Genomic DNA, 16075 nt, shown 5'->3' with positions numbered 1-16075 from the left:
TTTAAAGAACCTTTTCCTTCATCCTTGTGTTGACTAAGAACTCACACATCCGAATACAAGATGAAATATTCGGTATGTCACAGAAGACTCTCAAAACCTTCGACAGGTGTACCGTGAAGAACATCCTAGCTGGTTGCATCACGGTCTGGTATGGAGGTGCCAACACCAAGGCCAAAAAGAAATACTCCAGAGAATTGTTAACTCAGCCTGCGACATCATGGGCACCAGAATTCACTCCATCGAGGACACCAATAAGAGGCAATGTCTTAAGAAAGCAGCATCTATCCTCAAGGACCCCCACTACCCAGGCTATACCCTCTTCACTCTTCTACTACTGGGAAAAAAGGTACAGGAACCTAAAGATGAGGACTCAGTGGCACAAGGCCCGCTACCATCAGATTCCTTAAAGATCAATGAACCAAAGACACTGGCTTACTTTGACGTTTCGTGCACTATTTTTATTTATTGTTGTAAGGTGGTTTAGATAAATGTTTGCATATGATGCTGCAGCAAAACAAGAAATTTTGTGACTTGCTCATGACAGCATGACAATAAATTCTGATTCAATGAGTCATTCATCTCCACAACATCAACAGACTACTGCCACTTCAACATTTCTAGGAAGGGATATCAGATTCAATGAACAGGTAATGATGTTACCGGTAATGATAGGGCAGAAAGAAAAACTTCTTCCCTCCCCAACACCTGTGTTTTTTTTTAAAAAGGGATCATCTATCATCACATGGATTTAAGAAACCAACGCAATTCAGTTCCATAACAAGACTTCTTGAAAGTTAATTGCAATGAAAACATTTTCAACAGAAGGGGCAAATCAAAATGCAGACAACTGCACATATTGTCCAAGTGCAATTTGCAAACCTTTTTTTTACATGGGGATTGCGATAACTTGGTTGGATATACTGCCAATATTATATCCTGTCATGCAATGCACAGTACAGACACTAGTCTGTGATCTAGAGCTATAGTTTGACTGCTGCCCAAGTGTAGGCATTAAGTAATACTGTGTACAAGATTACATACACATCAGGAAGTGATAGAAGCTCATTAAAAGTTTGTTATTTCAACAAATAAAATTCTTAATTCAGATTCCATTTGAAGCATTGGTTGGGCCCAAAAACAATAAATAATCATCCCATGTTTAGAAGTTAAAATGTATTCAAGTATTTGGAAACAAGGAGCTGAAGGATCATACAAATGAGAAAAGACCAGACACTGTAATGTCCACAAAATATCTGCTTTGTGTTCAAAGCAAACTAAAAGCTTTTCAATGCAGGCAATTTTTACATGACATTTTGTCACCAAAATAATGCATATTGACCAATCAATAAAAGAACAATCAGTCAATGTTGTGTGAACTAGCACATTCTAAATCAATGAAAAATTGCATCAAGTTACAACGGACATGATGGAAATTAGTCTCACAATTCCCTGGCTTAATTCTAAATCAAATGAAAGACATTTCTATTTTACTCCCGTCTTCTATTATTATGAAAGTTCAGAAGTGGTTTTCATACTTACAATAATTAGATCACCCTGTCAATTTACTAGAATTATAAAAGCATTTTATCCATCAAGATAGAAAACCAAACCTTTGATGAAAAGCACAAACTGGAAAATCAAACTGATTTGAAACAAATCTGATGAACCTCCTCTGCACCGCCTCCAAAGCCAGTATATTCATTCTCAAATAAAGAGATCAGAACTGGATGCAGAACTCCAGATGTGGTCTCACCAGTACCTTGTACAGTTGCAACATAACCTCCCTGCTCCTAAATTCAATTCCTCTAGCGATGAAGGCCAACATTCCATTTGCCTTCTTGACAGCCTGCTGCACCTACAAACTCTTATGCAATTCGTGTACATTCTGTGTACATGACAGCATGCTGCAATCATTTGCCATTTAAATAATCTTCTATTTTTCCTTCCAAAATGTATAACCTCTCATTTGCCAACATTGTACTCCATCTGCCAGACCCTTGCCCATTCACTTAACCTATCTATGTCTCTCTGGAAACACTCTGCAATGTCTGCACAATTTGCTTTTCCATTCTATTTAGTGCCATCAGCAAACTCGGAGACACTACACTCTGACCCCTTTTCCAGATCTTTAATGTTAATTGGCATTTTTTTCTGGCTGGAATCTTTGATGAAGGCTTCTGGCCAGAACATTGACAAGGTCATTATAACACAAAGAGTTTCTTTTCCCAGGATTTCCATCTGCTACAAAGTGAGCATAAGTCACCATTAAAGGAAAACTATTGGGTTCCATACCTTAATAAAAATAGATGTGGAAATGCTCAGTGGATCAGGCAGCATCTATGGAAAGAGAGACAGGGTTAACATTTTAGGGTGAATACTTTGCTTCCCTTTCCACAAGTGCTGCTGACTTGATGAATATTTCCAGCATTTCCTGTGGTTACTTCAGATATTTTCATTTTTTTAAGATTTTTCATCAAACTCCCATACCATAATTGAAGGCAGAATGATGAGTTTTGCTCAGCTGTTCTGATGCTTTTATTCATCTCAATCAAGTATAAAACATTCAAGTGAGATTTAATGAGACTGACATCTTATGTTATGATTCACAGAGATCCAGAGTAAAGCATATAAACCAATCAATCTTCATTAAAAGTACAACTTCCCCAACACACACCAGGTTATTAAAAACACAAGCATAATTGGGATGTTGGCACACCACAAGAGGAACAAATGACCAACCTCATCATTGTTTTGATAGTTCAATGGTAACCCAGTTTTGCTCCAAAGATCACATCAGCTAAAAGGCATTATTAATCCACAATTGCATTATTTTTTATAGTTCCTAATGGGATTTCATTGATCTGCCATGGGCCACCAGACTGAACTGCAGCATCTCATGGAGTAATACAGCAGAGAAAAGGCCCTTCAGCCCAACTCATCCATGCTGACCAAGTTGGCGAGCATCTGTTAGGAATCCCAAAAGGTCGGTTTACTACAGACCTTTTGTCTCATAACTTGATGAAGGAAAACTGCCCCCTCAACAATCATGTGAACACCAGTTAATACAACAATTGTTTGCTCTTTAAAATACATGTATATTTTAGGTGTCAATGTCTTCTTTTAATTATTTTTGGTAAATTCCATATTTATTTTACTTCCCAAACAACACTTCAGTTTGTTCTTTCATCCTCTTCTGATGAGGGTCTGGCAATATGTTTGGGTTAAGTGCCTTAGAAAACAATTATTTACATTTTCATGTGTCCTTCCACTTCCTATTTTACATCTTAAACATAGTCTTATGATATCATATTCAACTGGGTTTTTAATCACAGGCCCCGAGCATCAGAGAGTTTTCACAAGCTCTGATTACGAGAAATGCACAGACTGTGAATTGTGCACTTGTGAACTGACTCAGTGGTGGGAGATGGAAACCTTCATGATCGTTCCCCTGTCCAAACTGACTGCACTGGGGACACAGTTGCACACTCATTCCTAAACTGACCAAGACTCACTGACAGCATGCATCAAGAGCTGAGACTGCATCAGGAGTTGAGTCCTCAAGTTCTCCTGTAACCTGCCTTTGGCAAATGGCCCAAAGGAAAAACCTGCATATTGATGTTTTAATGGTGTGGGGTTTAAAGGAGAAAACTTATTGTAAAATTTAAACTATTCATCATTCTCTCCCTGCACCCACTTTCTTCTCTCTTTGGGAAGGAATACATTAGTGTGTCCATCACTGCTTTCTTGAAGACATTTATAACAAGAGGGACAAGGACCAGTAATAGCATTACAACCAAATTTAATTGTCACCCAAAGTTCAAAGAAATGCACATTATATTTGAGATTACTAGGGTATATGCCCAAGACTACAGTAAACTGCAGAGAGCTATATGCACACTAACTTCCCCTAAATCGTTACTTCCCACTGTCTCGGGAAAGCTGGCAACATATTGAAGAACACATCCCACATTTCTTCTCACCTCTTCCATCAGACAGAAGGTACAAGAGCTTAAAATCACAACCTCCAGATTCAAGGACAGTTTCTTTCCAGCTGTTATCAGACCCTTAAACAGATCGTTTGTAGGTAAAAGATGATGGCCTTGCACTATTTCAACTTCATTTTCCTTTATACTCTTCATTTTGTCTTGTAACTCTATGCCCTGTAGTCTTTGAGTTATTGTAATGCTACATCAATGTTTTATTAATGAACTATCTGGTGTACACAAGTACGACTTGATTTACATAGAACATACAACACTTCAGCACCGTACAGGCCCTTCACCCCTTGATGTTGCGCTGACTCATATTTTTTTCTTTTCTTCTTTGGCTTGGCTTCGCGGACGAAGATTTATGGAGGGGTAAAGTCCACGTCAGCTGCAGGCTCGTTTGTGGCTGACAAGTCCGATGCGGGACAGGCAGACACGGTTGCAGCGGTTGCAAGGGAAAATTGGTTGGTTGGGTGATGGGTATTTCCTCCTTTGTCTTTTGACAGTGAGGTGGGCTCTGCGGTCTTCTTCAAAGGAGGTTGCTGCCCGCCGAACTGTGAGGCGCCAAGATACACGGTTTGAGGCGATATCAACCCACTGGCGGTGGTCAATGTGGCAGGCACCAAGAGCTTTCTTTAGGCAGTCCTTGTACCTCTTCTTTGGTGCACCTCTGTATCGGTGGCCAGTGGAGAGCTCGCCATATAACACGATCTTGGGAAGGCGATGGTCCTCCATTCTGGAGACGTGGCCTACCCAGCACAGTTTGATCTTCAGCAGCGTGGATTCGATGCTGTCGGCCTCTGCCATCTCGAGTACTTCGATGTTGGAGATGAAGTCACTCCAATGAATGTTGAGGATGGAGCGGAGACAACGCTGGTGGAAGCATTCTAGGAGACATAGGTGATGCCGGTAGAGGACCTATGATTCGGAGCCAAACAGGAGTGTGGGTATGACAACAGCTCTGTATACGCTAATCTTTGTGAGGTTTTTCAGTTGGTTGTTTTTCCAGACTCTTTTGTGTAGTCTTCCAAAGGCGCTATTTGCCTTGGCAAGTCTGTTGTCTATCTTGTTGTCAATCCTTGCATCCGATGAAATGGTGCAGCCGAGATAGGTAAACTGGTTGACCGTTTTGAGTTTTGTGTGCCCGATGGAGATGTGGGGGAGCTGGTAGTCATGGTGGGGACCTGGCTGATGGAGGACCTCAGTTTTCTTCAGGCTCACTTCCAGGCCAAACATTTTGGCAGTTTCCGCAAAACAGGACATCAAGCGCTGAAGAGCTGGCTCTGAATGGGCAACTAAAGCGGCATCGTCTGCAAAGTGTAGTTCACGGACAAGTTGCTCTTGTGTCTTGGTGTGAGCTTGCAGGCGCCTCAGATTGAAGAGACTGCCATCCGTGCGGTACCAGAAGTAAACAGCGTCTTCATTGTTGAGGTCTTTCATGGCTTGTTTCAGCGTCATGCTGAAGAAGATTGAAAAGAGGGTTGGTGCGAGAACGCAGCCTTGCTTCACGCCATTGTTAAGGAAGAAGGGTTCAGAGAGCTCATTGCTGTATCTGACCCGACCTTGTTGGTTTTCGTGCATTTGGATAACCATGTTGAGGAACTTTGGGGGGCATCCGAGGTGCTCTAGTATTTGCCAAAGCCCTTTCCTACTCACGGTGTCGAAGGCTTTGGTGAGGTCAACAAAGGTGATGTAGAGTCCTTTGTTTTGTTCTCTGCACTTTTCTTGGAGCTGTCTGAGGGCAAAGACCATGTCTGTTTGCGTGAAAGCCGCACTGTGATTCTGGGAGAACATTTTCGGCGACACTAGGTATTATTCTATTTAGGAGAATCCTTGGGAAGATTTTGCTTGCAATGGAGAGCAACATGATTCCCCTGTAGTTTGAGCAGTCTGATTTCTCGGCTTTGTTTTTGTACAGGGTGATGATGATGGCATCACGAAGGTCCTGAGGCAGCTTTCCTTGGTCCCAGCAGAGCTTGAAAAACTCATGCAGTTTGGCATGCAGAGTTTTGCCGCCAGCCTTCCAGACCCGGAACAACCGCCTCCCTCTCGCTTTTGCCCGGACCGGGGCCTCTGCCTGCTTCGCTCTACCGAGGCCGGGGCCGCTGCCTCCCCCTCAATTTTGCCCGGATCGGGGCCGCCGCCGCCTACCTTCTGCTTGGACTGGGGCCGGGGCTGCCGCCACCTTCTTGCTGCCCAAACCGAGGCCTCCGCCTGCCTCACTCAATCGAGGCCGGGGCCGCCACCCCCCCCTCGTTTTTGCCCGGACCGGGGCCTCCGCCTGCTTCATTCTACCGAGGCCGGGGCCACCGCCTCCCCCTCGCTGACTCATATACTCATTTAAAAAAAATACTAAATTCACCCTACCCTGGAAACCTCTATTTTTTCTTTTATCCATGTGCCTATCTAAGAGTCTCTTAAATCCTCCTAATGTTTCAGCCTCCAACACCATCCCTGACAAGGCATTCTAGGCACCCACAACTCTTTGTGTAAAAAAAAATACCCCTGATGTCTCCCCTAAATTTCCATCCACTTTGTACACATGTCCTCTGGTGTTTGCTATTCATGCCCTGGGAAACAGGTGCTGGCTATCCACCCTACCTATGGCTCTCATAATCTTATACACTTCTATCAAGTCTCCTCTCATCCTTTTCTCTAAAGAGAAAAGTTCCAGTTCCACTAACCTTACCAGGGTAAATCTCCTCTGCACCATTTCCATAGGTTCCACATCCTTCCTATAATGAGTTGACCAGAACTGAATACTCCAAGTGTGGTCTCACCAGAGATTTGTAGAGTTGCAACGTGACCTCCTGAACTCCTGAACTCATTCTCCCTATTAATGAAGCCCAGCATCCCATAGGCTTTAACTATCCTATCAACCTTTGCGGCGACCTTGAGGGATGTTTGGATTTGAACCTCAAGGTTTCCATGTTGATCCACACTCTTAAGTAATCGACCATTTACCATGTACTCAGCCTTCTGGTTTGTCCTTCCAAAATCCTTCCATTTATTAGGATTGAACCCCATCTGCCATTTTTCAGCCCAATTCTGCATCCTGCCTATGTCCTCTTGTAACCTTCAACAACTTTCAGCTCCATTCACAACTCCTCCAACCTTCGTGTCATCTGCAAACTTACTGACCCATTCATCCGCCTCTTCATCCAGGTCATTTATAACCCTACCATCCAACTTCTTTTGTTACCTCCTCAAAAAAACTCAATTAAGCTCGTGAGGCACGTCCTTTCCTTCACAAAGCCATGCTGACTATCCTTGAGTAGATTGTACTTCTCCAAAAGCTCATACATCCTATCCTTAATAATCCTCTCTAATAGTTTGCACACCACTGATACAAGACTCATTAGTCTATAATTCCCAGGATTCTCCCATTACCTTTTTTAAACAAGGGGACTATATTTGCCATTCTCCCATCCTCTGGCATCTCCCCTGCAGCCAAAGAAGATTCAAATATCATAGCTATTCTTCTCTCACTTCCCACAGCAACCTGGGGTATAATCGCATCTGACCCTGGAGACTTATCAATCTTGATGTTTTTAAGAAGATCTAACACTTACTTAATTTCCACATTGTCTAACACACAGGCCTGTTCTATTTCAACCTCACCCTGATCAAGGACATTTTCTCTTGTAAATATTGAATCAAAGTATTCATTTACGTCCTCCCCAACCTCCTCCGCCTCCAGCATGTTGCCTCCTTTATCCTTTAGCAGCCCCACCTTCATTCTCATCATCCTTCTGTTCTTCACATACATATAGAATGGCTTGGGGTTGTCAAGTCTATGTGCCAAGTCCTTCTCATGCCCCCTTTGAGCTCTTCCAAGTCCTTTCTTAAGCTCCTTCTTGGCCACCATATATTTCTCATGAGCTCTTCCTGTTTTCTGTATCTAACATATGCTTCTTTTTGACTAGTTGCCTCACCTGTTTCATCAACCACGGTTCCCTTTTCCAACCATCTTTTCCTTGTCCCAGTGGGACAAACCTTTTCCTGAACCCAGCACAAGTGGTCCCTAAACTTCCTCCACATTACTTCTGTGCTTTCACTCTTGAACATCTGTTTCCAATTTACTCTTGCTTGTTCCTGCCCCATTCCTTCATAATTCACCCTTCTCCAGTTAAGCTCTTTTCCATTTTGTCTGTTTTTGTCCTTTTCCATAACTAAGTTGAAGCTAAGGGAGTTGTTATCACTCTCACCAAAATGCTCCCCTACCAAGAGATCCACCACCAGACCAGATTCATTACACCGAGCTAGATCCACTATGGCCTCTCCTCTCGTCAGCTGGTCTACATACTGTGACAGGAATGCTTCCTGAACACATCTGATATATTCAGCCCCATCCATCCATCTTGCAGTCATGAGGAGCCAATCAATATTAGGGAAGTTGAAGTCACCCATAACTAACAACCTGTATTTCCCACTCCATTTCTTAATGTCCCTTGGGTTATTTGGGGGTCTATAGACTACTCCCAGCACAGTGATGCCTCTTCCTATTTCTGACTTTCACCCACACCAACTCAGTGGACACTCCCTTTGCAGCCTCCTCCGTATCTATAGCCGTGATACTATCCCTGACCAGTAATGCTACTCCCCACCTTTTCTACCTCCCATCCTATTCCTTTTAAAACACCTAAACCCCAGTACCTGCATCAGCTAATCCTGCCCCTCCTCCAATCAAGTTTCAGTAATGAGCACAACATCATAATTCCACATATTGATCCATGCTCTATGTTTATCCCCTTTATTCCCAATACTCCTAGCATTGAAATAGACATTTCAACTTTTCTAACTGGCTACATTTATGTTTTGCTCCTGACAGTCCTTCCTCATCAATTCAGAACACAGAACATCATGCTTTTGTACTTCTGCACTCACATTCTGATTCCCCGCGCCCTGCCACACTAGTTTAAACTCTTTCCAACAGCTCTAGCAAATCTGCCCGCTAGGATATTGGTCCCTTTCTAGATCAGGTACAGCCCATCTTTTTTGTACATCAGACCTTCCCCAGAAGAGATCCCAATGATCCAGAAATCTGAGTCCCTGCCCCCTGTACTAAGTCTTCAGCCACACATTCATCTGCCATAACTTCCTATTCCTGCCCTCTCTGGCACATGGCAAAGGCTGCAATCCCAAGATTACCACCTCTGAGATCCTGCTTTTTAACTCCCTATATTCCCTCTTCAGGACTTCATCCCTTTTCCTATCTATGTCATTGGTCTATATGTCGACCACAACATCTGGCTGCTCACCCTCCTCCTCCAGAATGCTATGAACTTGATCAGAGATGTCCCTGGCCCTGGCACTTGAGAGGCAACAGACCATCTGGGAGCTTCAAATCTCATTCACCAAACCTCCTATCTTCTCTCCTAACCAATGAGTCTCCCATTACCATAGCTCTCCTCTTCTCCCTCCCCCTTTCACTTCTGAGCCAAGGGCCAGCCTCTGTGCCAAAGACAGGACCACTATGACTGGTCCCTGGTAGATTATTCTCCCTTGCAAAAAAAAGTATCCAAAAAAATTATTGAGGAAAGGCCACAGGGGTGCTCTATACTGTCTGCCTCTTCCTCCCCTTCCCTCTCCTAACAGTCACCCAGTTACCTGTCTCTTTTATTTTTAGTGGTGATTTCCCTCCAGCACTTCCCCAGCCCCCCAAATGATCCTGAGTTCATCCAGTTCCAGCTCCTTAACACGGTCTTCCAGGAGCTGCAGCTGGATGCACCTCTTGCAGGTGTGGTCATAGGGACAATTGTGCAATTAGAGCATTCCACTGCCCAAGCTGCTGACTACATTAATTCTTAATTAAATTCAAAGATCTTACGTTGGTGAAATCAAGCTCATCCTCAGTCACTCACTGGCTGCTCCGTTTGAGCCTCCTCGCTTTTTATTTGTCACTATCCCTTATTTTAATTACTCTCCCACTAATCACTGTTCTATTTAACCCTTAATTTGCTTTTTAAATGAACTCACCTCCAGCTGCTTCCAGACAGACCCAACTCTCTGGAGTCCCACACTCCTCATAATGGTCTGAGTTGTGTGTAAAACAAAGCTTTTCTCTGAATCTTGGTACACATGACAATCAAAACCATTCAATTTAGAGGTATCCCTTTCAGTCTGTGTCTCAGCAATATTGTACCAAACCATCTCTTCAGGCCTCTGATCCAATCAAACTAGCCCTTCAAACTGTCATCAAATAAATGTTCTCTGTGATTTTGGAGGCCCAAACTGCACTTCAGGAATGTTTCAACTACACCAACCATGCCTCTCCATGTTATTATTTCCTGTTTTAAACTTTGTTCTACCTTTCATATGTTTACATAGGGGGTTCCCTTAGGGGTCAATTTCTGTTTTCCAGCATTTTCTGTGGTTGGGCAATGGCCAGGTTCTGATGTTGCTGGATTAAAGAGGTTCAACCTGTCATTGGTGGATTATCCCTGTTGCCTTTCTTAAACAAAGAAATAATATTCCTATTTTCCAGTCCTCTGGAACTTTTCCTTTGGCTAAAGAGTGTACTCAGATATGTCAAGGGTCCAGCAAACTCTTCTCTTGCTTTCCATCAGGGCCTGGGGAAATGTCCATCTTAATATAATTGAAGAGTCCCAACATCACCAGCTTCGTGAGATCAACATGCCCAAGATTATCATCGTACCTCTTCCTGATCTCATTATCCTTCATGCCCCTCTCAGTGATTCCAACGTGGAGTACTTATTTTGTACTTTGCCCACTTCCTCTGGTTTGAATCACGAATTCCCTCCTTTATCCTTCATTAGTTCTACCCTTCCCCTCACTCCCTTCTTATTTTTAAACATAAAATGCCTTGTTAATTCTACTCTCCAAGGATATTTCATAGGCTCTTTTAACAACACCCCCACCCCCCAAACTCTCCAATTCTCATCTTCAGCTCGTCCCTGCTTCCTTTATGTTGCTCAAGGGCCCTATCAAATTTCAGCTTCCTGAACCTCTCATATGCCTTCTTTGGACTACATTTACATTTCTCATGATACGAAAGAAGCATTATCATTTTTCAGATATCATCCAACTGTTAACATGACAAATGAGTTACATTTTTTATATTGTACATTTTTTAAAAAAATGTTATTTGAAAAACTGAATTGAGGTTTGAATAACATTCTTGAAATTTTACACAAAAGAGACATTTAGTAATACCCCAGTATCCGGCACCTATAGGGAATGGTAGATGCGGGATGAGCAAGTTTTCCGGTTGCTTGACACTCACTCTTATAATGCCTAAGACACCTGGATTAATAACAAACAGCTTAAAAGACAAAAATACTGTAGCTGTACTGTACTTATACTGAGCAAACCACTTGCAAGAATATATAAACCTTAAAGCATTTTACTTTATTTTCAGTCACATTCTTTGAAAACATTTAACCATCGCTACATCTTCAGGTTCCTCCCCTTTATAGAGACACCCGAAAGACAAATAACATTATAATTAACTCCCCCCCCCTTCAAGTTTACAGATAAAGCCTTAATAATACACTAATAAAGATAAAGACTCTTACTAAGCAGGGATCAGGAGACACTTTAAGAGAGTCACCCCAATAGCAAGTGGCATCAACCAGATGTTCATCCTGGGCAATGCCATTTTATTCCAATTCAGCTTTATTTAAACTTTATTCAAACAGCTGTGACAAGCAAAGCATGGCCAAAGCACTCCATTGGCTAAATATTTGCTCCCATCTTCACCAAAGGTTTATGTATTACTTCAGAGAACATTTTTTCTTTTTAAACATTTTTTTTTATAATTTAGTTATTTTCCTCAATGTTTTTGCCAGTTGCTTGAGGCTGTCAGTTACCTGAATTCTGAATATCAGGGGTTTTACTGTATTTTTAAATGAAAGAATATAGATTGCAAAAAAATCTAAAATTTAAGTATAAATTGATCTTGTTACATTATTTCCCCTGCAGGAAGAATTGCACTTTCAGATGTCATCAGGTATTTTTCCTGATGTGAAACTTCCTGACCTTTCTAACTTCCAGATCCATGCCTTCCCTAGGTAAATGTTAAACAGACAATCTTAAATTTGTGTGGGAAAAGTCCACCAACTATAATGCCAAAGTTATGTGCAAAGAGAAACTTTCAATGGCAAGCCATTAATTAACTTGATTACCCAAATGTTTTTTTCAAAGAGCATGTCATGGTAACACAAGATTATTAAATTAGTGGCAAAGGATGAGATTAGGGCAATAACAAACACCTGAAAAACATTCACACTAATTCAAAAATAAAAGTGAAGATGAATGATGTAATCAAATGAATGATGTCACCACTGGGATTTAATACCCTTAATGGATCTAATAGAACGTGGCTGCTTGCAGAAAAACAGAGTCATGGCAGGGACTGCATTCATTTGTGCAGAAGACCTCGATGACTCTGTCACTACACAACTAATTACATTGGGTATTTAATCTCATGGTACAGCAATTTATTTCCACTGATTTAGAAGGCAATACCACATCATCCAATTTCTCAGGAAATTACGGACGCTGCCAAACCAATACATACCTACAAGCAAAACCAGGTCCAGAGAGATTTGTTATCCAATTGGCTCCACTGAGATCATTTGAATGTAGGACAAACAATCTTCTGAATCTTTATTAAAAACAGAAGCTTAAAGATATTTTGCTGCCAGTTAAAGGTGGAACGTGCAGCTCTGTTGAATACTGTTTTTCCTGCTGCAGAGACTGATAACCTTGTGGTTTTCCAAATATTTTGCTACATTTCCAAGACTTAAACTTTTTTGTTTGTTCCTTCTAAACATAATCTGCTCTGTTCAGACCTGCAGTTCCTATGTGCCATGAAAAAAGTAGAGTAAAAAGGCTGAATTTGCACTTACCCTGGATAGTTCTTCTTTTTCATTACTATCTTTAATAAACATTCTTTCTATCTCTTGATTTATGCCTTCAACACTGTTCTGGACCCTTGAAATTGCAGATTTTGAAATGGTTATGTTTGACACTGGGCCATTGATGAATCGTACAGCAGAAGCCTGGGAAATAAAAAAATTCCAGAGAAATTAAAAACATTATCGTTAGCATTCAAACACAGCAATGGTGAATTTTTGCAAAAGAAAACAAAGTAGGTCTTGTAAACAATACTTTAATAAGTCATTTCAAAGTAATATATTCCTTCAGTATAAAACCTGGAGCAAAAACAGCAGGGCTGGAGGAACTCAGTGGGTCCAATGGTATCAATGGGAATTGGCGGGGGTGGGAAGGAATTGACAAAGTTCAGGTCTAAACCCATCATCAAGACTGAAAGAACTTTGCTCCAGATCCCAGAATTTACAGTTTCTGTTAACCATCCCCTCCCCCCCCCCCCCCCCCCGGTCTATCTCCTCCCTATCCCTCTGTCTCATTTCCTCCAGTGCTCCATCCGCTTCTCCTTGTCAGAGAGCTATCCTTCTTACCCCTTCTTATCAATTCTCAGCTTTTTCTTCTACCCCCTCACCTGTACCATTTATTACTTCTTGCCTGTTAACCTGTGCTCCTTCACCCTCCCCACACTATTTTAATCAGATGTCTACCTGGTTTTTCCTGACTCCTGATGAAGGGTTGAAGCCCGAAACTTTGATTACCTTTTACTTCCTATGGATGCTGCGAGGTGCTGAATTTCAGCAACATTTTTGTGCATTGCTATAATAAACAGTGCAAACAATTGAGAACCTTAACTGTTACCCACAGTACTGATTGCACCGTACAAGAAAAAATAGTATTTTGATTTGACAATACCATATCAACATATTCATCAAGTGTGCATTTAAACTGCATTGGATTATTTTTTTTATTCTAACAAGGACAGTAGCAACCATCAATAATCAAACATACAATAAACCATAAACTTGCGGCAGACCAAAGAATCAGTAACATGCCCAATAGTGACTCCAAGCATTTAATTAGGTCCCTAGAGTTGCTCCTCAACAGCACATGTCAAATTACATTGTCATCTCACTGCTAAAAGTACAAATCGCAGTGAGAGAAAGAAAATGGCATTCTTCTTTCCTACTTCTTTAGACTGAACACTAAGTAAAATTTAAATGATTTATAACAAAATATTCAATGACATTTCAATGATTAAATAAATATAAATCATATTAAATCCAAGTACAACAGAAAATAAATGTTCTGGTAACAGGTCATATCCAAAGTGCAGTTATGGTTTCACTTTTCAGATAAGCATAGGATCAATTACTGGTGAATAATGAATAATATGCAATACATTTTCAGGGTTACCGCTTAAAAAAAATATATTATCAAAGTTAAAGGAGCATATTGTATTATGGTGTACAGATTAAAATAATTTTATCAGAATTTTTAAAGCTGATGATAAAATGTGACTGAGTTTGGAAGAACAGCTGATGCTTTTATAAATGATGTTGACCAAAGCCCGGTGTTTGCATATGACTGGGAACCTCAAAGGCACAACAGACTGCAGTAATGGAATATCCATTACAAATAAAATGTTATAGAAAATGATGGAAAATATGATCTGGTAGAGCATTTTTCCATAATGCACAAATGATAATCACACTCCTAATAACATTTAAATTCATTGCTTCAGTGTCTTTTTCCCACTTCATCAAAATTGAAAATGTTTGTTTGAAGGAAAGAAATTCACTCTACAAAGCAAGCAATCTTCCTTTGCTACTTCCATTTAAAAGCACTTCTCTTCCCACTGGTGATTTAGCACATAGTTCTCTAATCTGTCTTGTATTTGGATATTGTTTTATATAGGAAGTTAACTGAATGCAAGAAATGTATGGTGATAGAAAATTGATAGAAAAAAGTCCAAGTCACATTACCTTTTGTTTAATGTCTAGGGACCTTAAATAGAATATAGAACAGTACAGCAAGGAACAAGGCCTTTGGGCCACAATGTCTGTGCCAAGCATGCTACCAAATTAAGTTAAATCACATCTCCCTGTAAACAAAAGAAATCCATACGGTTGTTAAAATTCCAAATTTTGAACAGGAATAAGCGGTCAGTCATATCTTGCAGAAACAGTCCCCAGATGGTTAAAAAAAAGTAAGGTTGAAGGTTGTTGATCTGAAAGAATTTTCAACAAGGAAGGTGAATTAATGCCACAAATAGAAATGAGTATGATTGAGTCATACCCAAAATACCCAAGGTTAATGTCAGAAAAGAGACACAATGGAAAGAGAGGCATGATGTCTAAAGGACAAAATAATGGTGGTCAAAAAAAAAGCACTCAGCTTGGAAAATCAAGCAGAATTACTTGAAATGAAGCTCAGAAACAAAAGTACTGAGAGTTGTGCATGTGTCCTCAAACAGTAAGGGAAATGCAGCACACAATAAGGAAAGTAGAACTGCTTTATACATGGATAATACAAAACTTCTGAGAGTTTAATCCACAAAAATACTGACAAACCCAAATCAGAAGTGCTTGTGTGGAGGAAGCACTCGTATGCACAGGAAACGGTTTTATAGATCAGTGAGAAACCAATGGAGGGGGGAAGGCTATGTTTGATCTGGCTTTCTTTCATATGACACAATGATCATATAACAAGCTTCTATTGCAAAAATTGTGATTTAATTTATTAACAAACCAAAGTTTTAAATTTAGATGTAACAAATAATATTTTATATTTTATTTATATTTCATAATAACACAGAAAGCAGTCCTTCACTGCATCAAGTTGATGTTGGCTCTCAACATTCCCAATTCCAAACCCACAATTATTTCCCTTCAATCTATTTTCTTCTCACATAACCATCAACTCAACCCCCAATTCTCTTGCCACCCACCACATCAGAAACAATTTACAGAGCTGAAAAACTGATGACCAGCGTGTTTTTGGTCACACATGAACACACAAGTAGCACTCTCAGTCAGGATGGCACCCAGGACACTGGAGCTGTGCAATAGCAGTACCGACTGTGCTGCCTTCCAAAAGAATGATGAATCTGTTGGATATGATAGATTGGGAAACCACATTTAGAGCAATGGCAATAAATGAACCACATTAAAATAATGGAAAGTTTGTGACCAATATCCCTTTAACACAAAAAATTGCAAAAGTGATCTAGCCAC

General features: G+C 40.8%; 1 protein-coding gene across 5 annotated transcripts in view; it reads right to left on the bottom strand.

Moving 5' to 3' along the window:
• The window catches only part of LOC138751440 (glucocorticoid-induced transcript 1 protein-like), a 296823-nt gene that overhangs the window by 68845 nt on the left and 211903 nt on the right, over nt 1–16075 (bottom strand). For 3 of the 5 annotated variants that reach the window (XM_069913710.1, XM_069913709.1, XM_069913708.1), the window contains 2 exons: nt 12860–13012; nt 2293–2337 (listed from right to left, as the gene is read on the bottom strand). In XM_069913710.1, coding sequence (XP_069769811.1) covers nt 2293–2337; nt 12860–13012 — 198 coding nt within the window. The remainder of the gene's footprint in view (nt 1–2292; nt 2338–12859; nt 13013–16075) is intronic. The other 2 variants (XM_069913712.1, XM_069913711.1) reach the window with 1 other exon arrangement.

This window comes from Narcine bancroftii, chromosome 1 (genome assembly GCF_036971445.1).
Source record: "Narcine bancroftii isolate sNarBan1 chromosome 1, sNarBan1.hap1, whole genome shotgun sequence".
NCBI classification, from domain to species: domain Eukaryota; kingdom Metazoa; phylum Chordata; class Chondrichthyes; order Torpediniformes; family Narcinidae; genus Narcine; species Narcine bancroftii.
The sequence above is the reverse complement of the archived record's forward strand: the minus strand, read 5'-3'. Positions and strand labels throughout refer to the sequence as shown.